Source organism: Sorex araneus, chromosome 1, assembly GCF_027595985.1.
Source record: "Sorex araneus isolate mSorAra2 chromosome 1, mSorAra2.pri, whole genome shotgun sequence".
Classification (NCBI taxonomy): Eukaryota; Metazoa; Chordata; class Mammalia; order Eulipotyphla; family Soricidae; genus Sorex; species Sorex araneus.
The window spans coordinates 346490528-346515740 of record NC_073302.1 but is presented as its reverse complement, the minus strand read 5'-3'; the positions used below and the strand labels follow the sequence as shown (position 1 = coordinate 346515740).

The 25213-nt window shown below is 37.5% G+C and overlaps 1 protein-coding gene across 1 annotated transcript in view; it reads left to right on the top strand.

The window, feature by feature from the left end:
- The window catches only part of WRN (WRN RecQ like helicase), a 196331-nt gene that overhangs the window by 122389 nt on the left and 48729 nt on the right, over positions 1–25213 (top strand). The window contains exons 20-25 of the mRNA XM_055134049.1: positions 740–927; positions 3694–3868; positions 12901–13082; positions 17908–18009; positions 18480–18572; positions 23467–23608. Coding sequence (XP_054990024.1) covers positions 740–927; positions 3694–3868; positions 12901–13082; positions 17908–18009; positions 18480–18572; positions 23467–23608 — 882 coding nt within the window. The remainder of the gene's footprint in view (positions 1–739; positions 928–3693; positions 3869–12900; positions 13083–17907; positions 18010–18479; positions 18573–23466; positions 23609–25213) is intronic.

Genomic DNA, 25213 nt, shown 5'->3' with positions numbered 1-25213 from the left:
GTATTCTAAAGATTACGTATAATGTACAAGAGTTTTCTGTGTACCTACTTTGCTTCCTGTTCAGGGAAATAATGTTGAAAACTAATGATAAAAATGAAAAAGTCTTATTTTAATTCTCTGTACTGTTGGTTAAATAAGATGCTATTTAAAAAAAATTATATTGATTTATCATTAGTTTTCAGCATTACATGGGACTAGAAATAGAGCACAGTTCTGGTTGCTGGAGGAGTAAGTCATAAAGATTTTTTTTTAATGTGTAGAATGTTACGATTAACATAGTAAAACTAGAAAGAAATAATTTGAAACTTTGTTCCTGGATCTGAGAAGCCATTTATCAGTATATGAATCAAAAAAGAAAACTCATTTTGCATAGTTAGATTTTCATTGAATTAAATAATTTATAATTTGTGAATTACATATTAATTAAAATACAATATCATTTTATTTATACTAGCATTATAAATGTTAAAATAACATGGAGAGGTTGTTAATATGTATGCTTAGTTGCAACAACGTAAATCATACTTAGACCTCTAAGTATTATTTTATGACTTGATTTTATTCAGAAGACTTGAAATAATTCAGAAGTTTCATTTCTCTTTAAAAAGCGAATTAAAAATTATTTTTGACATAGCACCACTTATAATTGTCTCATTAGTTTCTTTGTAAAAAGACAGTAGAAGTTTTGGGAACTAATTAGCTACTTCCTTTTTGAAAAAAGTGGTTTTTCTTCCTTTAGGTACCAATTGTTGCACTAACTGCCACAGCAACTTCTTCAATCCGGGAAGATATTATTCATTGTTTAAAACTGAAGGATCCTCAGATTACTCTTACTAGTTTTGATCGGCCGAACTTGTACTTAGAAGTTGGACGAAAAACTGGCAATATTTGTCAGGATCTGAAGCAATTTCTTGTCAAAAAGACAAGGTGAGATTTCATATTGATGTTTTAATAACTTCTTATTTTACTCTTTCTTTCAAATACATATTTATTTCCCTGATTTTAAATGTTGCCTAATTTTGGTTTAAGTGAAGCATGGTGTTATATAATCAAGATGGTGACTAAGGAAAAGGTCTTAATCATTTTAATGTTCTATACTGTCGCTTAAATAAGATGCTCCTTTTTTATTGATGTATCATAATTTTCAATATTATAGAATGTAAGCAGGTACAGTGTAACCCGTCTCTTCTTGTAAAGGTTTACTACATACATCACCAGAGGTCTAGCACCGTGCCACCAGCAGAAAGACCCCCTGTCTTTACCATACTCTTTCCTTTCGCTCTGCTAATCAGTACAGTTCCCAGCAAGGCTCAGAGTCAGTTTGTTTGCTTTGGTTCAGTTCATTGATCTTTCTTTTTTGTGTCTGTGTGTGTAATCCAGTTTCTTTTAATGTAGGAAGTAGTCTATAGTCATAGTATTAATTCATATACTATAATACTATAGATACATAGAGCAGAGCTTGGATATTTGAGTCCTGTCCCTCAGGTACAGCCACTGTTGCTGTGCTGGCCTTTAGCGCCACGGACATCTCTCACTCTATACTGGATGGCTTCATAGTCCCAGTTTTGGTTGATGTTAATCCAGAAATAGTTTCATAGCCTATTTTTTTTTCTGTGATTGTTCTCCTTTTATTTAAAATATTGGGGCTGGAGCGATAGCACAGCAGGTAGGGCATTTGCCTTGCACGCGGCCGACCCGGGTTCAATCCCCAGTATCCCATAGGGTCCCCTGAGCACCGCCAGGGGTAATTCCTAAGTGCAGAGCCAGGAGTAACCCCTGTGTGTCTCTGGGTGTGACACAAAAATGTATGAGACATTACAATATTTAATATTAATATCAATGTATGAGATATTGCAATATTTATATTTTGGCAAAGATTTTCAGTTTTTGAAAGTATTTTTAAATAGCATTAAAATAATTTATATATTTTTTAATATGTTTTTTTCTCCATAAAATTAGTCCCTTGTGACTTTATATGGAAAAACATTTGGGCACTATCAAAAGTTGCTTTGAGTTTATTATTTAATAAGACTCTTAGAGTGGAATTGCTAACTAATTTTTCTTGCTTTATTTGGTTTCCAAGGACTTTGCCATAGCCCCTCTTAAAGATTTTATATGCATTCAGTTTTAAATGTTGGCTTGACATTTGAAAGTCTGAATATATACAATAAGCATTAGATTATCTTTCATTATAATGGTTTTACTGTGAATATATGTGTGTATATATAGCTTTTGATGTTTTTTATTTTTATAAAATAGATTTCTAAAATCAAAATTGGATCAAAGGGTATACCCATTAAACAATAAATATAATGACCTTTTGTCAGTCTAAAATAGTATACATTATTTGATATTGATTAGGATAGCATAAATATGTTTCTATAAATGAATTTTTTTGGGGGGGATCACACCTGGCGATGCACAGGGGTTACTCCTGGCTCTGCACTCAGGAATTATCCCTGGCGGTGATCAGGGGACCATATGGGATGCTGGGAATCGAACCCGGGTTGGGCGTGTGCAAGGCAAATGCCCTACCCGCTGTCCTATTGCTCCAGCCCCTATAAATGAATATATTGAAGAATTAAGTATTCTATGGAAATCTTCATTTATACTTAAGCTTGGTTTTCTAATATATTTCCTATAACATAGTCTTTAGTTTACTTACAGTATCTTTGAATTATAAAATAATCTTTCTGTGAATTCTTTTCTTTGTAATTAACAAATCTAGACATGACTTTGTGATCAAGATAGAGTAAAAGTAATATAACAAATTTTATTCACTTTTCTATATAGTTATTTAATTTTATCACATAAAATAAGAGTGCTAATCTAGTGCTTTGCATTTCTAAAAGTATTTGTATCAGTGGTTTATAAGTTTTTATTAAGGCTTCAGCTTAAGGAAACATGTTTCTGATTATAAGTTTAATTTGCACCAAAGATGCGTTGAATGCTTGGGTGGTTTAACACATTTTTTCCCCCTCATTTGACTTTCCTAATGTTGTTTGGTATTCTTTTTTTCTTTTGGCTTTTTGGGTCACACCAGCAATGCACAGGGGTTACTCCTGACTCATACACTCAGGAATTATTCCTGACAGTGCTCGGGGGACCATATGGGATGCTGGAAATCAAACCTGGGTCGGCTGCGTGCAAGGCAAATGCCCTACCTGCTGTGCTATCACTCCAGCCCCCCATAATGTTTTAAAATTAAATATAGTTAAGTTTGTCATTTTTTTCAATTTTTTGTTTGCTTGTTTTGGCCTCCATTTGACAGTGGTCAGGACTTACTCCTGGCTCTGTGCTCAGGGATCATTCCTGGTGGAGCTCGGGGGACCATGGAGTGGTGGGTATTGAACCCGGCCACTGCCTTTAAGGTAAGCACCTTACCCAGTGTATCTCTCCAATCTCTGTAATTGTTTTCTATATGCTTGAGTATTTTATTCTTTTTGATTTTGGGCCACACCTGGCAGTGCTGAGGGTGTATTCCTGGCTCTGCACATAGGGATTACTCCTGGTGGGCTTGGGGGACCATATGGGATGCTGGGGCTCAAACCCAGGTTGGCTGTGTGCAAGGTGAGTGCTCTGCCCACTGTACTATTGATCTGCGTTGAAATTTAAAACTTGTGAAAAAATAAAAATAACGTAAAACTAAAACTAGTCTAAATAATATATATTTGTGTGTTTTTTTCCCTTTAGTTCTACCTGGAATTTTGAAGGCCCAACTATCATCTATTGTCTTTCTAGAAAAATGACAGAAGAAGTTGCAGCTCAACTTAGGTTGCTGCAGTTAGCCTGTGAAACATACCATGCGGGCATGAATATTAAGTCAAGGAAAGAGGTGCATCATAAATTCATGAGAGATGAAATTCAGGTGTGAGAATCAATTATCATTACTCCATATACCACATCATAGATGTGGTTATTTCTTTAATAATTATTTGCCAAATCTTTCTTGAATACTTTGTAAGTGTGTGTTGGGCATAAAGAAGTGTGTTATATAATATGAACAGACTGCTTTGGATTAGGACACACTGATTAGATACACGTAGGTTGCTAGTTACTAAGTTAGGTTGCACAACGGGGATGGTCCATCTAGAAGATGTAATTTGCGTAGAGTCTGAACATGTGGATAGAAGTTTGTCCAGTGTGCTAGGAGATGAAGTGATGAGGGAGCAGTCATTGGTACTAGGTTTCCAGGAAGAGGCCTAGCAGGTGCCGAGGCTCTGTGATACTAGAGTGCACACTTGATTTAGAAAACTATGAGTAGTTTGGATTGTGGGAGGGGAATAAGAAGTCAGAATGACAACATAGTACTGTAATAGTTAAAACAAAGAGAAAGGATGATACAAGAGAAAAGTTGCATGAAATAGTTGGCCAGGTTATAATGGCCTTAAAACTTGCAAAGAGGCAGGCAGGAATTGGTATTAGATGCCTGTCATTTTTCCAGTCTGTGTACCTTAGAGATTCTTAATCTAAGTGAGTTATCTAATAGACATAGCAGATTTAATGAGAATAATTCATGTTGAAATTGATGTGAAGGAGAAAGGGTTCCTAGGGTCTCCTTATCTCCAAGATAATATTCCTTTGGGCTCCCAGTAATCCTCAGACCCCTATAGAATATTATTTGAAAATCCTCATGACAGAGTTTTCTGTTTTTGAACAAGGTCATGCCATTATGGAAGCATAAGGTTTCAGCACTAAGAGGGCTGACTTTGAGAGGGAAGTACTGGAGGGATAGTACCAGTGAGATGACTGTGAGGAGTTACTGCTGAGATTATTGTAGTGATCGCACTGGTTCAGTGGGTTTTATTGAACAGAACATTTGAGAGGATGTCAACTCAAGCCACATGGATGGGTTTAAGGCAGCATCTTCACACTGTCAACACTGTGTCCATAACCTGTCCCTGTGGGCAAGCCTTCCTCTCAAGATCACTTCTCTTAACTAACCTTAAGCATTTTCTGTCCAATTTCTTCTCTCTCTGATCCTCCCTCTGATATGTGGGGGTAGTCTATCCGCACAAATAAACAAGTTAATTTTGTTTAAACAGCTTCCCTCAAGTGTGTTTTATGCGCTAAATAATCATTGTTTGATGTGTCTTGTTGTAAGACATATCTGCATGAAAACGTCTTTTCTCCAAAGATAGGATCATTACTCCAATTGTCTTGAATAGAGATTTTGTTAAAGATTATTAAATAAAGTCTATTAGGTTATTTAATCCATTTGCTGTATCCAATCAGTGATTGGACTTCTTCAATACGATTTTTCCCCTGTTTTATAAAAATTAAATCACAGTAATAATATACATTTACAAAGTTGTTCATAATTGGCTTTCATTTATATGGTATTCCAACACCCATCACTTCACCATTATACTTTTCGCACCACCAATGGTCCCAGTTTCTCTCCCGTGCCTCCCATTCCCCGCCTCCATCCCCGCTCCTACCACTGTGGCAGGCATGCTTCCTCCTTCCCTCTCTTCCTCCCTCCCTCTCTTCCTCCCTCCCTCTCTCCCTCTCTTTCTCTCTCTCTCTCTCTCTCTCCCCCCCCCCTTATAGTTTGCAATACAGATAATGAAAGGTTATCAGGTATATATATCCCTTTACCTGTGCCCTTTTCTTCCCCATTCACTCTTGTGGCAAGCTTCCAACCATTGACATGTCCTCCTGGCACCTATTTACCCTCACCTTGGATGGATTTATATATATATATATATATATGTATGTATGTATATTATATATCTTTCTGTATTATCACTGTCATCCTGTTGCTCATCAATTTGCTTGAGCAGCATCAGTAACATATCCGTTGTGAGACTTGTTACTGTTTTGGCATATGGAATATGCCACGGGTAGCTTCCCAGGCTCTCCAAGAAGGGTGGAGGAATCGAACCCGGGTCGGTCTTGTGCAAGGCAAATGCCCTACCCACTGTGCTATCGCTCCCACAAATGAATGCAGTTATTCTATACCTGTCCCTCTTTTTCTGACTCATTTCATTCAACACGATACTCTACATGTACATCCATTTATAAGAAATTTCCTGAATTCATTTTTCCTAACAGCTGCATAGTATTCCACTCTAGAGATGTACCATAGTTTCTTTATTAAGTTATCAATTCTTAGGCTCTTGGGTTGTTTCCAGATTCTGCCTGTTATGAATAGTGCTGCAGTGAACATCGAGGTGCAGATAACATTTCTGCTGTGTGCTTTTGGGTTACCAAGGTATATTCCCAGAAGTGGTATTGCTGGGTTAAATGGGAGCTCAATTTCTAATTCTTTGAGGAATGCCCATATTGTTTTCCAAAAAGGCTGGACCATTCAGCATTCCCACCAACAAAGAATGAGAGTCCCTTTCTCCCCGCATCTGAGCCACCTCGGATTGGTCCTCGTTTGGATGTATGCCAGTCTCTGTGGTGTAAGATGATATCGTATTGTTTTGATTTGCATCTGCCTTAATTTTTTTCACGTGCCTTTTGGCCATTGGATTTCTTTTTTGAGAAAGTTTCTGTTCAATTTCTCTCACCATTTTTTTTATGAGGTTGGATTTTGTTTTTTGTAAAGTTCTACCTGTGTCCTATATAACTTTGACATTAGCCCTTTATCAGATGGGCATTGGATGAATAATTTTTCCCATTCCATGGGCTGCTTTGTATCTTAGACGCTTAGAAGCTTCGTAGTTTCATGTAGTGCTATAGCACTGTTAGCACTGTTGTCCCATTGTTCATTGATTTGCTTGAGCGGGCACCAGTAATGTCTCCATTGTGAGACTTGTTACTGTTTTTGGCATATTGAATACACCACTGGTAGCTTGCCAGGCTCTGCTGTGCAGGTGGGATACTTTTGGTACCTTGCAGGGCTCTCCGAGAGGGACAGAGGAATTGAACCCGGGTCGGCCACGTGCAAGGCAGATGCCCTCCGTACTCACAGTGCTATTGCTCTGGGCATTAGTTTTGCGTAGTCCCATTTATTTATCTTTGCTTTCACTTGCTTCATCAGTTGTGTTTCATCTTTGAAGGTGCCTTGAACTTCAATGTCATGGAGGGTTTTGCCTACGTTTTCTTCCAGGTACCTTAGGAATTCAGGTCTAATATTGAGGTCTTCAATCCATTTTGATCTAAGTTTTGTGCATGACATTAGAAAAATGTCTGAGTTCATTTTTTTGCATGTAGCTCCCCAGCACCACTTGTTGAAGAGCTTTCCGTGCTCCACTTTACATTTTTTGCTCCCTTATCAAAGATTAAGTGATTATGTATTTTGGACTCTGTGTCAGGATATTCAACTCTATTTCATTGATCTGCAGGTCTAATTTTTTCCCAATACTATGCTTTTTTAATCACTACCACCTTTGTAGTAGAGTTTGAAGTTGGGGAAGATGATGTCTCCCATCTTCTTTTTCCCAAGGATTGCTTTAGCTATTCGTGGTGGTTTATTGTTCCATATAAATTTCAGGAGTGTTCGGTCTATTTCTTTGAAAAAAGTCATGGGTATCCTTATAGAGATCGCAGTGAATCTATATAATACTTTGGGGAGTATTGCCATTTTTACAATGTTAATTTTCTCAATCCATGAGCAGGGTATATGTCTCCATTTCCTTGTATCCTCTTTTATTTCTTGGAGTAGTGTTTTGTAGTTTTTCTTTATGTAGGTTCTCTAGTTCCTTAGTTAAGATAATTCAGAGGTACTTGATTTTCTGAGAAATAATTGTAAGTGGGGTTGCTTTTTTTCAATATCTCTTTCTTTTCTTTCGTTATTTGAATATAGGAAAATCAGGGACTTCTGGTATTGTTTTTGTAGCTTGCCACTCTACTAATATAAATCTATGGGCATTAGGAGCTTTTTGGTAGTGTCTTTAGGATGCTCTAAGTATAGTATCATTCCATCTGCAAAAAGTGAGAGCTTGGCTTCTTTCTTTCTTATCTGGATGCCTTTGATATCTTTATCTTGCCTAATAGCTATGGCAAGTACCTCTGGTACTATATTGAATAGAAGTGGTGAGAGTAGGCAACCTTATCTTGTGCTTGATCTTAAGAGGGAAGGCTTTCAGTTTTTCCCCATTGAAGATAATGCTTGCTGTGGGCTTATGGTAGATGGCTTTGACTATATTGAGGAAAGTTCCTTCAACTCCCATTTGTTGAGAGTTTTCATCATGAATGGTGCTAATTCCTGTCAAATGCTGTCTCTGTGTCTATTGATATGATCATATGGTTTTTACCTTTTCTTTTATTGATATAATGAATTACATTGATTGACTTGCGAATGTTAAATCATCCTTGCATCCCCGGAATGAATCCCACTTGGTCATGGTGTTTGATCTTTTTGGTGAGTCATTGGATTCTATTTGCTAGTATTTTGTTGAGGATCTTTGTACCTGTGTTCATCAGGGATATTGGTCTGTAGCACTGTAGCACTGTCGCACTGTTGTCCCGTTGCTCATCGATTTGCTCAAGTGGGCACCAATAACGTCTCCATTGTGAGACTTGTTACTGTTTTTGGCATATTGAATATGCCACGGGGAGCTTGCCAGACTCTGCACTGTGGGCAGAATACTGTTGGTAGCTTGCTGGGCTCTCTGAGAGGGACGGAGGAATCGAACCTGGGTCGGCTGCGTGCAAGGCAAACGCCCTACCTGCTGTGCTGTCGCTCCAGCCCATCAGTCTGTAATTTTCTATTTTTGTGGTGTCTCTGTCTGCTTCAGGTAGGAGGGTGATATTTGCCTCATAAAACTGGGAATGTTTCTGTTTCTTTATTTTCCTGGAAAAGCTTGAAGAGGATTGGCGGTAGGGCCTCTTTAAAGGTTTGAAAGAATTCACTAGTGAATCCATCTGGGCCTGGGTTTTTGTTTTGGGGAAAACTTACTGCTTCAATTCCCTCAGTGGTGATGGGTCTATTCAGGTATTCCAAATCATCTTGGTTCAACCTTGGGAGGTTATAGGAGTCCAGAAATATATCCATTTCTTTGAGATTCTCTTGTTTCATACCGGAAAGATTTTCAAAGTAATCTCTGATAGTCTTTAGAATTTCTGTGGTTTCTGTTGTTCCCCCCTTTCATTTCTGATTCAGGTTCTTAGGGTTCTCTCTTTCTTTGTGAGTCTTGCTAGTGGCTTATCTTATTTATTTTTTCGAAGAACTAGTTCTTGATTTAATTGATCTTTTGGATTGTTTTGGATTCCATTTTGTTAATTTGTGCTCAGAGTTTTAGTATTTCTTTCCTCTGCCTTGGTTTGGGACCCTTTCGTTGGTCATTTTCTAAGATCTTAAACTGTGAAATCCAGTTGTTTATGTGGACCCTATCTTCCTTCCCGAAATGCTTGCAGAGCTCTAAACTTTCCTCTTAACATGCTTTTGTTGTGTCCCACAGGTTCTGGTGGCTTGTGTCCTCATTCTTGTTTGTTTCCAGACATCTTCTGATTTTTTCTTTAATTTCTCTTTAACTCCTGGTTGTTCAGTAGTGAACTGTTTAATTTCTCTGCTTCTGTTTTTTCATGTGTGATAAACTTCCACTTTAAGTGCATTAAGGTCTGAATATATAGTCAATACCATTTCTATCTTCTTTATTTTATAGAGGTATGCTTTGTGTCCCAGCTTGTGGGGTATCTTGAAGAAGGTACCATATGCATTGGAGAAGAATATGTATTCAGCTTTTTGGGGATGAAAAGTTCTGTATAGATATACTAACCCTCTCTCTCCCATTTCTTTCTTCAAAGCCAGTATTTCTCGCTGAGTTTTAGTCTTATGATCTCTCAGGAGGTGACAAGGTGGCATTGGAGTCTCCGGCCACTACTGTGTTGCTGCCAGGGCCCTCCTCAGTCTATCAGCAGTTGCTTTAAGTATTTTTCTGACCTCTCATTGGGTGCATATATGTTTAGGAGTGTAATTTCTTCCTGATGTACATGTCCCTTGATTATTAAGAAATAGCCTTTGCTGTCCCTTTTAACCCTTCTTAGCCTGAAATCTCTGTCATAGGACATTAGTATGGTCACACCGACCTTTTTGAGAGTTGTTTGCTTGAAAAATTGTTTTCCAGCTTTTGACTTTGAGTCTTTGTTTGGTCTGACTATTCAAATGTGTTTCTTGTAGGCAGCAGAATGTTCGATTCCGTTTTATAATCCATTTTGCCACTCTGTCTCTTAATTGGCACAGTTAGTCCTTTGACATTGAGAGAGATTATTGTCGTGGGGTTTTATGCCTTCATTCTATAGAAATTTGTTGTATTTGTGGGTTTTGTCTTGCCTTACAGTAGTCCCTTCAGTCCATCTTTTAGGGTTGGTATTGATTCTGTAAAGTTCCTGAGCTGTTGTTTACCCATGAAGTCATATATGATTCCTTCAAATCTGAAAGAGAGTCTAGCTGGGTAAGGTATTCTTGGTGAGGCATTCATTTTATTAAGTTCTTAACTATATCCCACCATTGTCCTTGGGCCTGGAGAGTTTCGTATGATAGGTCAGCTGTAAATCTAAGGGACGATCCTTTGTATGCAATTTCCTTCTTTGATCTTGCTGCTTCCAGTATTGTATCTCTGTCTCTGACATTTGATATTCTGATTAGCATATGTTGTGGGTCTTTTTATTGGGGCCTCTTTTAGCTGGTACACTTTGGGCTTCTTGGATCTGGATGCCTGTGTTTCCAGCTTTGGAATCTTTTCAGCGATGATTTCTTTAACTGTTGCTACTTCATTGGGGTTGTCTTCTTTCCCTTTTTAACTCTGATAATTCTGATACTGTTTCTTTTGAATTCGTCCCATAGTTTGAGGTCTTTTTCCATCTTCTGTTGTTGCCGTATGCTTTCTGGAGAGCATCTTCAGGCTCACTGATTCTGTCTTTGGCTGTTGTCATCCTCTTGTTAAGGCTATCCATTGAGTTTTTCATTTAATCTACTGAGTTTTTTATTCATGACATTTTTGTTTGTAGTTTTCTTATTTTTGCTCTCATTTTTCCCTGTATTTTATTGGCTGTTTGTTCCCCTGTTGCTCTCATATCTTCCTATCCCTGTGTTTTCTTGGATGTCTGTTCTGTTGTTTCTTTGAGCGCATTGAACATTTTCACCATTTTATCTCTGAATTCTTTATCAGAGATTTTGTGTGTGGGTATTCCATGCTGGGGCTTCACTCCTACTTCCCCTCCTCCCCCCTCCCCATGGTGGGGTTCTGCGCTGTCTTCCCATAGTGCCTGTGGCAGCCTGGGGGTGGTGGGGTGGTGGTCTCTTTTTTCCCCTTTTAGGATATTTTCTTCCTTTTTGATGTTCCTTTGTAACTATGTGAAGCTGCTTTGGAGATGGATCTTAGGGGTTATATTGGGGGAGTTTCTACTGAAAAAGCCATGACCTTCTTGTTTCCCTGTGGGTGGGATATAGCAGAGTTCCACTGGTTTGAATTTTACTCATTTGCCTCCTAGAAACTTGCCGAGGGTCTGCACAGCTGCTTCTGTCCCCATAGCTGTTCCTGAAGCTCTCAATAATTTTTTTATGGTACTCAAATGTTCTAGTTTTTTTATTCATGTTCGTAATCCAAAGAATGAAATTGTTCTGTATTGTTTAACGTAAAAGTGCCTTTCCTCATTTCTTCTGTATTTCTGTTTTCTCTTCTCAACTCCTTTAGTCTGTTCTTTTGAGGGTACTACTGTATCTTGAAGTAATTTGTTTATATTAATATTATTTTGTCTTATTTGCTTATTAGTTTTCAGGATTATTTATTGATTTCCTATTTATGAGAGGTGAAAATTTAGCCTTCACATTTCTTCATGCTCTCTTTTCTTCAGTTTATTTATTTTTTTTTTTGGGTGGGGGGGATTTATACCTGACTCTGCACTCAGGAATTACTCCTGGCAGTGCTCAAGGGACCATATGGGATGCCAGGGATTGAACCCGGTCAGCCATGTGCAAGGCAAATGCCCTACCTGCTATACTATCACACCAGCCCTGCTCTTTTCTCCTCATACAGGCATTTCCTACCCCCTTTCCTCCCATTATTGATATCATAATTTGGTCTGTGATTAATTAGCAAAATATATAGCCAACATGAATATAGATCTTCATATATATTCAATGTATATTCAAACAAAAGCATATTAAAATATATTTATAAATGTGTTTTTATGTGTTTTACTCATAAACTGCATAGTATATTATAGTTAATTTTCTTGCACTTTTGTGTCTGTATTACTGATACAAAGAATTTTGTGTGAGTACTTATCACTAATTCTTCCCTAAATTTCCCCTATCATTGAAACATAATCCTGGTGTTTTCATGTATTCTATATATATATATATATATATATATATATATATATATTTAAATGCAGAGACAGGGTCTGGAGTGATAGTTAAGGGATTAAGGCACTTGCCTTATTTGTGGCTGACCCTGGGTTCAGTACAGTCTCTGGCACTGCATATGGTCCCCCTAGCACAACCAGGAGTGATCCTAGAACACAGAACCAGGAGTAGCCCCTGTGCACCACTTAGGATGGCCCACAACTCCTCACAATATAAATTTTAAAAGATACAAAGGCAGATTCATCTTTTCATACTACATCTTTAATGAGCTACTCCCTTCCATTGTAGAATAATAATTAGAAAATATTAAAGTACTGTGAAATCAGTTTCTTCATATTGGGCTAAGGTTCTTGATGTGTAATAGTCATATGTTATATAATAAATATTTAAATTTGATATCTTATATTCATAGAGGATTCACTTTATTTGCTAATTTTTATATTGACAGAAGCCCTGTTTTCTGGTGACCAATCTTTGCAAATTTTGTAGATAATTATTTTATCTATAATTGGTCAATAAAATTATTAAATTCAGTTTTATTGTATAGAGATTAGTTAATGAACTAATTATTCTAACCAAATAAATATAAGATGTTTAGTTTTGAAAAATTTGCCAAGCTGTGTTATTTTTTTTCTTAGTGCATCGTAGCTACCATAGCTTTTGGAATGGGAATTAACAAAGCTGACATTCGCAGAGTCATTCATTACGGTGCCCCTAAGGAAATGGAATCGTATTACCAGGAGATTGGCAGAGCTGGTCGAGATGGACTTCCAAGTTCTTGCCACCTACTCTGGGCTCCAGCAGACATTGCTTTAAATAGGTAAAGACTTTTTGTTTGCTTTTACCTGTACAGATTTCTTTCTGTTCATTTGAAAATATTGGGAAGCAGGGGGTTAAAATAAAAATTTTGTGCAGGTGGATTTAAAGGCAAATGTATACAAGTGCATTCAAAGCCAAAACAGCTTAGACGATATCTGAAAACAACAACTGTGTGGTGTTGATGCCCAGAAGTGACGACCTTTCAGTCATATGTCATTTAGTGTAGAGTTGTAACTTACTCAGAGCCATATTGGAAACATAACACAATTCCATGGGCTGCTTTGCCAGGGTGGGACACTTTTCTCTGCATTTCCTTTCAGGTTTTTTTGTTTGTTTGTTTGTTTGTTTTTCCTTTTTGGGTCACACCCAGCGATGCTCAGGGGTTACTCCTGGCTCTGCACTCAGGAATTACTCCTGGCAGTCCTTGGGGGACCATATGGGATGCCGGGGATCGAACCCGGGTCGGCCGCATGCAAGGCAAACACCCTACCCGCTGTGCTATCGCTCCGGCCCCTCCTTTCAGGTTTTGATATGTGCTCAGCCATAGTTATTTCTTATGCCACTTATTTTGTTACTATTTGTTATTCATTTTAGTTTAACCAATTATTTTGATATAAATTGTTATTAATATATCAAATGACATACCAGATTCTAGTTCTTTTTACCATTTGTTTTCTTTTTTCTGTAAGAAGCCAGCTGTTCTTGACCAAGAGTGACTAGCCATGCTGCGCTGTACTAATTGACTGCCATGGAAAAAAAGATTGTGTTTGGTATTGAGTATGGGAAATGCATTTTGTTTAGGCACTAAGCAGACTTGAATGGGGGGGATTGAGGTTGCACTTGCCCTGGCTGTGACTTGAGAACCATATAGTCCCACAACAGAACTGGGGTCAGCTGGGTGCATGGCAAACACCTTACCTCTGAAGCAAATTTTTTGTTGACACTTTCATGATATTTATATTGAAAAAGAAAATATCTTGCCAGCATTATTTGGGGAGGCTTTAGCAACTGATTTCCTCATTTTCAGGGAGAATATTTCTCATCTTTGATAGCTCAAAATGCAAGGGTGAGCGCATGTGTTTTGCTTACTGGAGCCCTGGGTTCTGTCTCTGATGGTGCATGGTCTATTGAGCAGCTACTGGGAGTAACCCCTGAGCATCATTGGGTGTGACCCCGAAAGAAAAACAGAACATAACAATTGCAGGAAAAAAAGTTTCTATGTAGCAGTTGATAGGCTTGCTGGAATGAGGTATTTTCAAAGTGCACTTCAGTGTATCTGAGTAAGTTGAGCTCTTGGATAGACAGAGCATCCCATTTTTATTAAATGGGTAAGAGCATTTAATGTAATTTTACATTTTGTTTTTCATTGTTACTGTTTTTTGAGTGCCTTCCTTCTTTACAGCATTATACTCTTTTGCTGGGAAGGAAATCAACTGTTTTAAGCCTGTTTTCATAGCGATTATAGCACTGTAATGAGAATGGCAGATAGTAGAATCACAAGCTATATATACAAGAATTTTATCCTCTTTTTGTGATTGAAAATTTTAGTGGAGTTTGAAAAAAAAGTCATGAAAATATAGCTGGAGCAATAGCGCAGCAGGTAGGATGTTTGCCTTGCATGCTGCCGGCCTGGGTTCAATTCCTTTGCCCCTCTTGGAGAGCCCAACAAGCTACCGAGAGTATCTTGTCCATACAGCAGAGCCTGGCAAGCTACCCGTGGCGTATTCGATATGCCAAAAACAGTAACAACGAGTCTCACAACAGAGATGTTACTGGTGCCCTTTGGAGCAATGGGATGACAGTGATACAGTGATGCAAATATATACATAAGTTACAACTATTAAATACTGTGAAAGAAAGATATATTGAATAGTAAGTGTAAATAATGGGTGCATAGTGTTTACCAAGTTAGACAAGTCAGATAACGATTTATGTATATTTTTAAAGGAAGTGATAGTTAAGCCAAAATTGAAAGAACTGTGAGGATTCTTTAGTTTAAAATATGTTACGAATGTTAAGCTCCTCCTGAGTAGTCAGTAACTTTTGTTTCTTACCGTAAACTAAGGAGTGTTCTTAAGTAGGATAGTTATTTTTGTTTTGATTCTAGTGTCTATATTGTGTTTTATAATGAATTTTAAAATAAAATTATTGGAATAACCCAGAGCTGTGCATACTGCTGTTAAATATATGACTGTTAAACATAAATCAGTTCCTCCCAGTTTTGCTTTTGTTTGTACATTATGTTAAATGTGCTGAAGACACAGCAGCCTGAGTTTCGGATTGTGGCTGTGAACATTCAGTCAATACAGTTATTGTTTTGTGTCTCCAAGATGTTTATTTTCTATTTTACTTGGGGGGCTGGGAGCCACTAGGGTACTCCTGGTGGTTCGGGCCTGGTGTTTTTGGTGTGTAGACCCTCTGGGCCTAGGGCCATTTTGGTACTTATGGGGCCCCCAGGACACACCCAGCAGTGCTGGAGGCTATTAAGGCTATGTCCAGTGATGCTGGGGTGGAGAATATACAACTATAGGGATTAGACCTTTTACATGACAGACATTTGTTCCAGCCCTTTGAGCTATTTCCCTGCTCCTCAAAAGAAATTTTAAATGGTTGTCTCATTGAGATGTAACAGGAAGGACAGAGATCAGGTGTCCAATATTTGTGCTGGTAAGCTGATACTTGAATGTTTAGTGTAGACAAGTAATGTTTTACATACATCATTTTATTAGAAGTTAATTATATGCTTAATTAGATTTAAAAAGAATTGACAAAGGTTGTGTCATTCTTGTCAAAAACCAGTTAAAACAGCATTTCAGACTAAATGAAATTGCTGACTTTTAGCTGAGAAGGTTGTTGTCATCAAAAAGATTTTAGAGCTTTCTTATGCACGAGTCTGAGGACTGAGTTTGTTCCGAGTGGTTCAGTCATCAATGTATTGCACAGTTTTACATTTTTTATCATAGAAGCAAAGTCTCAGTGTTTGCAATTGCTATGATTTGGACAGTCAAATCTAATAAAAAGATACTGTTTATTTTAAAGGAATACTCTATAAGATAAAAATTTACTTTTCAAGCTTCAGCTAATTTTGATATATGATATTATTTTTGAAATGTTTTTTCTGGTTCACTTATTTTCATTCTGTAGAATATTATACATTAGCAATTTTAATAGTCCCCACAGAAGAATAAATATTCATTTTGATTTCCTGCTAAGAGACATTGTAATTTAAAAAAAAAAAAACCTTACACTAATGAGGTAAGTTAAATATGGGTCATCTCAGTAAAAGAGGATCTAGTTCTTCCAGTGTATTTTTTCTTTGTTGTTTCTATTCGAGGAGAATGTGAGCTAAATTGAGAAGCAAAGCAAAAAGATAACTAATTCTTATTCCTCAAGGTAAGAAAATTGAGATCAGATGGTTTAATCTAGGAATTAGAATCAATATTTGCAAGAGAGTTGGAGAAAAAATACATGCAGTTCATGGTAGTTGGTGTCAAGTGATGAGAATATCTTGACCAAGAGCTCCCCTGTGCTGAGATTTTCCAAATCTGGCTGTAGAGAGATCAAAAAAGCTGGAGCTAAGACTTCACATCATTATGTGGGACTCAGGGATCAAATATCCAGGGCTCTGTGCAGGGCACTGTAGCACTGTCGTCCCGTTGTTCATGGATTTGCTTGAGCGGGCACCAGTAACGTCTCCATTGTGAGACTTGTTACTGTTTTTTGGCATATCAAGTACGCCACAGATAGCTTGCCAGGCTCTGCCTTGCGGGTGGGATACTCTCGGTAGCTTGCCGGGCTCTCCAAGAGAGACAGAGCAATTAAACCCGGTCGGCCACATGCAAGGCAAATGCCCTACCCACAGGGCATGTTCCTAAAATTAAGCAAAACTGAAAAAGTAAACCACGATTTTTCAAAACTTACTTAAATGTTGCTCCCCATTACTGTTTTAGAGTTCTAAACTTTTAGAGTTCCACGGAATATTGTTACCAGAAGGTTGAATGGTCAGAATGTTAGTAAGCAATTTCTATTTTAATAAAGAGTAGTATCACTTAATTATCACAGGGAAAGCATTGTTTTCTGTAGAAATCGCTGAAACCTGCTCAGCTCACACCTCTCTTTATTCTTGGAAGGATATACAAAACTGTTTGAGAGATTGTCTTTGGATATCTGGTACTCATGGAATTTCATGACAAAAAACAATAGGGACACAATGAGTTGTATCAGTGCTAACTTGTTAGAAGAGCAAATACATATCTAGTGTTATTTGACTATTTAAAATAAATTTAGTACAGTGAAAAAGTGATTAATAATTGAAGAAGAACCTTTCGTTACTTGTTACTTTCATTACATCATATTCTGTGATATCCTTGTTAGGCAGGAAGATAGATTTTTGAGTTTGAGAAGAGCTAATGGGGTGAAGGGTCATATTTATGTTTTAGTCTCTTTCAGTATTCTTTACATAATTGGAAAATATTTTTTAATGTAAAATAATCCCTTTTTATTGAGAGATGGTAAAAATTCATATATAGTAGAAAGATTACTCAAAGCATATAATATATAATAAATGGGAAAAAATGTAGTTTACAGTATTTTTTTTTCAGGGCATATAAAAAACTGATTTGAATATTAGGTGGAGTTCTTTGAAAAATAATTTTAATAAAGTCATAAAAATGCTTGTCTCTTTTGGAAGTCATTGACTTTTTGGAAGGGGACATAATAACAGGTTTGTGGATGTGACAGGTTTTGAAAAATAAAAAGTGATAAATGAAAAGTGATAAAACAATTAATACAATGTTATGTATTTCTGTGATATTTCTAATCGACAGGAACCGCCTTAATGAGATAAAAGATGAACAGTTTCGATTATACAAATTAAAGATGATGGCAAAGATGAAAAAATATCTTTATTCCAGCAAGTGTAGGCGACAGTAGGTATTACTTACTTTATTTCACCAAATGACATGAATATGTAGATGGTGATTTTTTGTTGTTGTTGTTTTGTTTTGGGGCCATACTAAGTGGTGTTCAGGGTTTACTCCTGGCTCTTTGTTCAGGGGTCACTCCTGGGGCTGTGGTCAGGGACCCTATGAGATGCCAGGGACCATATCGGATGCTGGGGTCTGCTGCTTGCGAGGCAGGTGTTCTTCCTGCTCTGCTGTCGCTCCAGCCCCTACAGATGCTGATCTTTTAAGAGAAAAAAGTTTGTAAAACAGAAGTATTTAGGAGCAATATTTTACTAATGTTAGGTATGTGCTGAAATTGTTTTTAAATGCAGAAGCCAAATAATGAGATCTCAGGTGAATCAATTAATGATGATTTTTATCTCATTATTTTCAGCAATGAATTTAACATGTATGTTTTTGTTCTTTTATTTAATTTAAAATTTTCTCTTGGGTAGAATCATCTTGTCTCATTTTGAAGATAAACAACTACGAAAAGCCTCCTTGGGTATTATGGGAACTGAAAAATGCTGTGATAATTGCAGGTCCAGGTAAAGATTGCTTTTTTGCAAATAGATAATTCTAAATGCCTTTGTTTCCTTTTCAATAGATTTTAAATGATTTTTTGTTACCTGATACTTTCCACAATTATAAAACAATTGATTTGTATATTTAAATAGAAGACAAAGGCAAAAATATTTTTTGTTTTATAAATAGATAAATAAATGAAATACTCAGATTCAGTAAAATTTTCAATAGCTATATTAAATGTAAATCATCTAAAAACATTCTGTGTGAAGGCACAGATTGGTGAGCGAGTTAAAAATACATTTTAACTGTATGTTATCCACAGACACACATATACAAGCTCAAAAGAACTACAGATACAATTATGCAGGAAAATTTAAAATAAAAAGGTAAAAACTACAAGCCATGAAAACACTAATTAAATAAACTTGGGATTTTGGGGCCCATTCCAGGGTGTCCAGGAGGCCTGGTGCCTCATTCTAGCTGTTCTTGGAGGTGGAACGTGAGGGTCTCGGGATTGAGTGCTGCTGCCTCTGAATGCCAGGGATTACCCCGCACACCTTAGTGGTCCTTGGGTCTCCAGGGTTCCTTTCAGCAAAAACTTGGGGAGCTGGAGAGACGATACAGGAGTTAGGCATCTCAGTTCTATTCCCAGTACCTCGCCGTCTTCTAAGGACATTACCCAGTGATGAAAGGATAATTCACCAATGTGTGAATAGTGTTTTAGAGAAATTCATACTCAGACATACTCATGCACATGAGCACACACAGATGCAGTTGTGTGGACTGACAAATCTGGTTGGGCAAGAAGGCAGGAGTGTTGGACAGGATTTCTGCTGTATTCGTGGGTCACAATTTCTTGCTCTCCAGTAAACCTCAGGCATTTTAAAATAATGGACTCTCACTTTAAAAGATTACAGCATCATGATGACTTCAGTATCATCGTTAAGTAACCAACAAAATCAGTAGGAAATTGATAAGAAGATAGAAATGAACAGTTACCAGTAGACTGGATTTAATTGCCTGGTAAAGATCTCTTCAAATAACAAAAGCAGAATGCATTTTTTTTCAGTGATACATGGATAGCCTTCATGAAAAATAGAACATATTCTGGGCCATAAAATGATCCTTTAAGAAATTTTAAGTTATATTCTTATAAAATATTTTTCTAACTGTAAAGAAATGAAATCAGAAACCAGTAACCGAGAGAAAAAACAAAGTCTCAAACAAACAAATAGTATGCTACTCAGTAATCTAGTAAATCTTATAGTATATTAGAAAATATTTGAAGCTGAATGAAATTAAAGTATGAAGTAAGTGGGGTTGTTTGGATGAATGAAATGAAATAAAATGAAAGTATGAAATAAGTGGGGTTGTGGATTGGCAAGTTACTGAGAGGAAAATTTACAAATAATTGAAAATGAAAGTGCAGATAATAAAAGCTTTATACTTAACTGCACTTGTAAGGTGTCATAATCTATTAACAAGAGAAGCATTAATAGATAATCTATTTATTTATTTTTTTTAGATAATCTCTTAACTGTGATAAATAGTTCTTTTCCTAAGAGCACAGAGTTGCTCTAAACACAAAATTAAGATACCTTACAGATGTATAAAACACAAGTTGATAGACTGCCTGAAAGGAATCAACAAATTCACCATGAATATGGGAGAGTTTGTTGGAATTTTTAGTTCATTGTAGATTAAACTACTAATTAGGGAGCTGTAGAAAATTTTTCCAATGTACTGAACAAATTAGATTTAACATGTAGTATACAGAACTCTATGAGGCAATTAGAGCAGTGTATCTTAAATTTTTTTGAGAGTATAATGTTAACAGTATTTCAATACTGTTAAAAATGATTTCTCATGCACATAATTTCAATACCACACCCATCACCAGTGTTGCCACCTCCCAGAATCCAGTGCCCTTCTCTCTTTTAATCACAAGTCCCCTTCCCCCCACCTTGCCCCGCCCCCTACCTACTCAGTTGTGTTGGTCAGGTCTCATGTTTCTTTGCACCTTTGCTGCTATTTGTCTGTGTACCTTAAGTCCCACGTGTCAAGAGAGATGGTTCTGTATCTGTCCCTTTCCTTTGGACTGACTTCACTCGGCATGCTAGCCTGTAGCGCTGTCCATGTGCGGCAAAAGACGTCCCAAGCATACGTGAGCAATTATAAGAAAACTGAATAGAATGAGGATTGACAGACTGGCCAACTCCTTTTGCCTGTGTCCTAGGAATAAAGTCACTTGGAGCTCAGGCGTGCCTTTTGTGTTGTCTGTGGCTGTTTTTACAGGACTTAGTAATGTAAACAGATAAGTGACTTACAAAGCCTCCACTCCATACCGCCTGGTCTTTTATAGGAAAGGTTTGCTGGGCCCGAGAGGTTGCTCAGTGGTTGGGCGCTGCCTTGCCTGCTCAGGGACCTGTGTTCAGTCTTGGCACTTCATGACTTCCAGAGCACTGGGTGTAGCCCTTTCAAGCTTGCTTGGGTATCACTTCAGGTGCTCCCTGAACTTCAGGAAGTCTCCTCCTCTTCTTGCCCCTTTGCCTCCAAAATGATTTCTTTTTGGATGAGGTTTTTTTTTTTTTTTTTAAGGTTTTATTTTAGACACTGTGGCTTACAGTGCTGTTAATGATAGGGCTTTAGGCATAACCTAGTCTTGTGGCACACCTTCTCCAGGCATCCCTTTCTTTCCGTCCTCATCCCTGTGTTCCCTCCCCTTCTGTCCCTGCAGCTGTTCCCTGTGGTGAGCTTCTGACTGAAGGCCAGTTCTGTTTCTTTTTCTTTTGGGCATTTTTTATGCCCCCCTTTTTAAAATTTCTATCCCATATATGAGACAGATCATTCTGTATCACCCTCTCGTTCTGTCTGGCTTCACTCAGCATGATACTCCCCAAATCCACGGTTTGATCTTTTCTTCTAGCTGAGTATAGTACATTCCATTGTGCAGATGTACTATAGTTTCTTTAACCAGTCACCTGTTCCTGCATGGTCTGATTCCAGATGTTGGTTATTGTGAACAGTGCTCCAGTGAATGTAGGAGTGCAGGTGTCTTCTGAATAGATAGAATTTTTTCTTTTCTTTTCTGACTCTTGGAGTAGATGCCCAAATTTGGAATTGCTGGGTCATGAAAGTTCAATTTCTGGTTTTTTGAGAAGTGTCCATATTGTTTTCTAAAAAGTCTGGACGAGTCAATATTCCACGAGCAGTGAATGAAGGTCCTTTTTTCGCCCCCACAAATTATGCCAGTGCTAGTTATTTTTATTCATGGTGATATTTGCCAGTCTCACTGGTGATCTTGTATGTATTTTCCTGATAGGTGACATAGAGCATTATTTTATATACCATTGGGATATCTGTGTCTTTTTTGAGGAAGTTTCTGTTCATGATTGAGCCAGGAATAAGCCCTAAGCACATCAGGGTATGACTCAAAAACAAAAGTCAAGTTTTTTACCCTTTTTTCTAGACACTTAGTGTTTTAAAATTTTCTACTCTCGATAAAAATTTCACATTTTCTGACTACATTGCAGTTAAATGATAAGAAGGGCATAAACACAAAATTCTTATTCATTTGAAAGTTACTTTAAGTAAATCCTCAGAGGAAAAACTCAAGCTGGAAATAAAAACATCTTTAGAACTTAATCATAATTACAATAATGCTGAAAAAACTTGCAAAATGGTGTGTTAGGTAATACATTGTGGAAATTTGGCAGTTTTTAATAGTCTTGTTAGAAAAAGAAAATTAACGAGCTAAGTATTTTACTAAAGAAGTTAGAATAGGGAAATAAATCTAAACATAGTCTTCTTCCTGCCATACTATTTCTTGCATAGGAGAGTTGTTTTTAGGTAAGAAAATATTTTTATATAAATCTTTTATTAGTAAACTTAGCACAAACACCTAACATTTACAAATATTCATCAAGGGGGCTATTTTAGCTGGTACCCTGCTCTTGTTTCTCTGCTTGTTGGAAATTTCCCTCTTCCTCCATGTTTTTATGTGCCTCCTCTGATTCTTGTTGTAGGGTGCTACTCCCACAACCAATCAACAAAGCACACCTGTGTAATATTATAGGGTGTATTTCATGTTTCAGATGTTTCACTTGCTTTTGGATGTGATCTTTTTTATTTTTATAGTTTCTGAAGTAGTTGCAACATCTGTGTGTGTGAGTGTGTGTGTGTGCGAGCGCGTGTGCACGTGTGTGCGTGTGCATGTGTGTGTGTTCCTCCCCAGTGATGCTGCTTGGGGCTGGGAACTACTGCCTCCTCTTCTCAGCCTGTCTGTGTAGACCTGATGATTAGGTGCTTGGGCAGTGATGTGGTGCTTTTGGGTGCTGAGGTTCTAGGAACCCCAGGGTGTTCAGAGGCCATGAGGTCTATGCTTGTTGCTCAGGGGCCTTGCGAGGCTGGGATGGAACAGAAACTTCCTCACAAAAGACACAGATAGCCAAATGGTATATAAAATAATGCTCTATATCACATATAAGGAAAGAATAAAAGAAGAAAAATAAATATTGTTTCTAAAGCTTGATGCTTGGACTAAAAAGCCTTCTTTAGAGAAGGGATCACTAAGTCAATGATGGCTGGAGGGATAGCTTGGGATGGGAGATGTGTGCTGAAAGTAGATAAAGGACCAAACATGATGGCCTCTCAGTATCTGTGTTGTAAACCATAATATCCATAAGTAGAGAGAGAGGGTAAAAGGGAAATTGTCTGCCATAGAGTCAGGGGGAGGAGTGGGATGAGAGGGGCGGCGGGGAATGGGGGAGGGACACTGGGGACATTGGTGGAGAATGTGCACTGGTGGAGGGACTGGTGTTTGATCACTGAAACTCAAACATGAAAGTTTTATAACTGTAGCTTACTGTGATTCAATAAAAAAAATAAACCCTCTTAAATATTGTTTTTATTTAGATTAAATTCTTGCTTTGCAATTGATGATACAGAGGAGACTCAACAGGACTTTGGTCCACAAGCATTCCAGTTATTATCTGCAGTGAACATCTTAGGAGAAAAATTTGGAATTGGCGTTCCAATTTTGTTTCTCCGAGGATCTGTAAGTATATCCGTGAGTCAAAAATTAGCTGTATTATGATGACAGCTTTGCTTTACTTCCTAAGAACTCTTAGTCAAACTTAGAGTTTAACTCTAAGTTAAACTCTTAGTCTTAGCTTAAGTTTCAGCTAAGCTCAGTGTTCATTACTTTTGATCAGGTCTGTGTATTTCATATGGATTGCTGTTTCCATGTTCCTGCCTGATGTTCAGCTCAGTCCCTCAATCTGGAAGCATTGTATTCGTTTATTATTTTGCTGTTGGATGAATGAATCCCTAGACTGATTTTCTGAGGATAATTAAGAAAAGTTAACTTTCATTGTCAAGGAACAAATAGAACAAAATTGGATTTTTTGGTATCCTGAATCATAATGAGTTGGTGAGGGCTTGTGAAGCAAAACTTTTAATTTTAGTGATTATGTGCAAATATATATGTTCAATAAAAATTATTTGTAGTATTTTTCCTTTTATAAAACTTTAATTTCAGTGATTATTTGAGAGTAAGTTCAGTAATAATATTTGTGGTATTTTTTCTTTGCTTTTGTAACATTTCTTATTATAAATCTTTTAAACTATAAAAATATTTTCTTTTGCTTTACCGATGAAGAGTCAGTTCAGCTACTTTTTTTCTCTTTTTGGGTCACACCCAGTGTTGCTCAGGGGTTACTTCTGGCTCTGCACTCAGGAATTTCTCTTGGTGGTGCTTGGGGAACCATATGGGATGCCGGGGATTGAACCCAGGTCGGCTGCATGCCAGACCATATGGGATGCTGGGGATTGAACCCAGGTTGGTTACGTGCCAGGCAAATGCCCTGCCTGCTGTGCTATCACTCCGGCTCCTCAGCTACTTTTTTTAGGACTGGTGTGTCACTCAGAGTTGTGGGTACAATATGAATAAGTCATGATCTTTAAAGTCAGAGTTTTTCCAACAATAAGGTATTATCTCTGTATTATCTACAGAGACTGGTAGACATAAAAAAGAACTAGAACAACTAGGGCTGGCATAGACATGGGGAGAAAAGGACTCTCTTTCACTGTTGGTGGGAATGCTTACTGGTCCAGCCTTTTTGGAAAACAATATGGGCATTCCTAAAAAAACTAGAAATTGACCTTCTGTGGTATGACCCTGCAATACTCACTTCTGGGAATATATCTTGAGGGTGCAAAAACACAGTAGAAATGACATCTGCATCTTTATATTTATTGCAGCATTGTTCAAAATAGCCAGAATCTGGAAACAACCTCAGTGCCCAAGAACTGGTTAAAAAAACTTTGGTACATCTACACAATGGAATACTATGCAGCTGTTAGGAAAGATGGAGTCATGAAATTTGCTTATAAGTGGATGGTCATGGAGAATATCATGCTAAGTGAAATGAGTCAGAAAGAGAGGAACAGACATAGAATGACTGCACTCATTTGTGGAATAGAAAATATCATAATATGAGATTAATACTTAAGGGCAATAGAGACAGAACAAGGAAGATTGCTCCATGGTTGAAAGCCTGCCTCATGAGCTGGGGGAGAATGCAGCTGGGATGGAGAAGGGATCACTAGTCAGTAATGGTTAGAGGGGTCACTCGGGATGGGAGATGAGATGTGTGCTGAA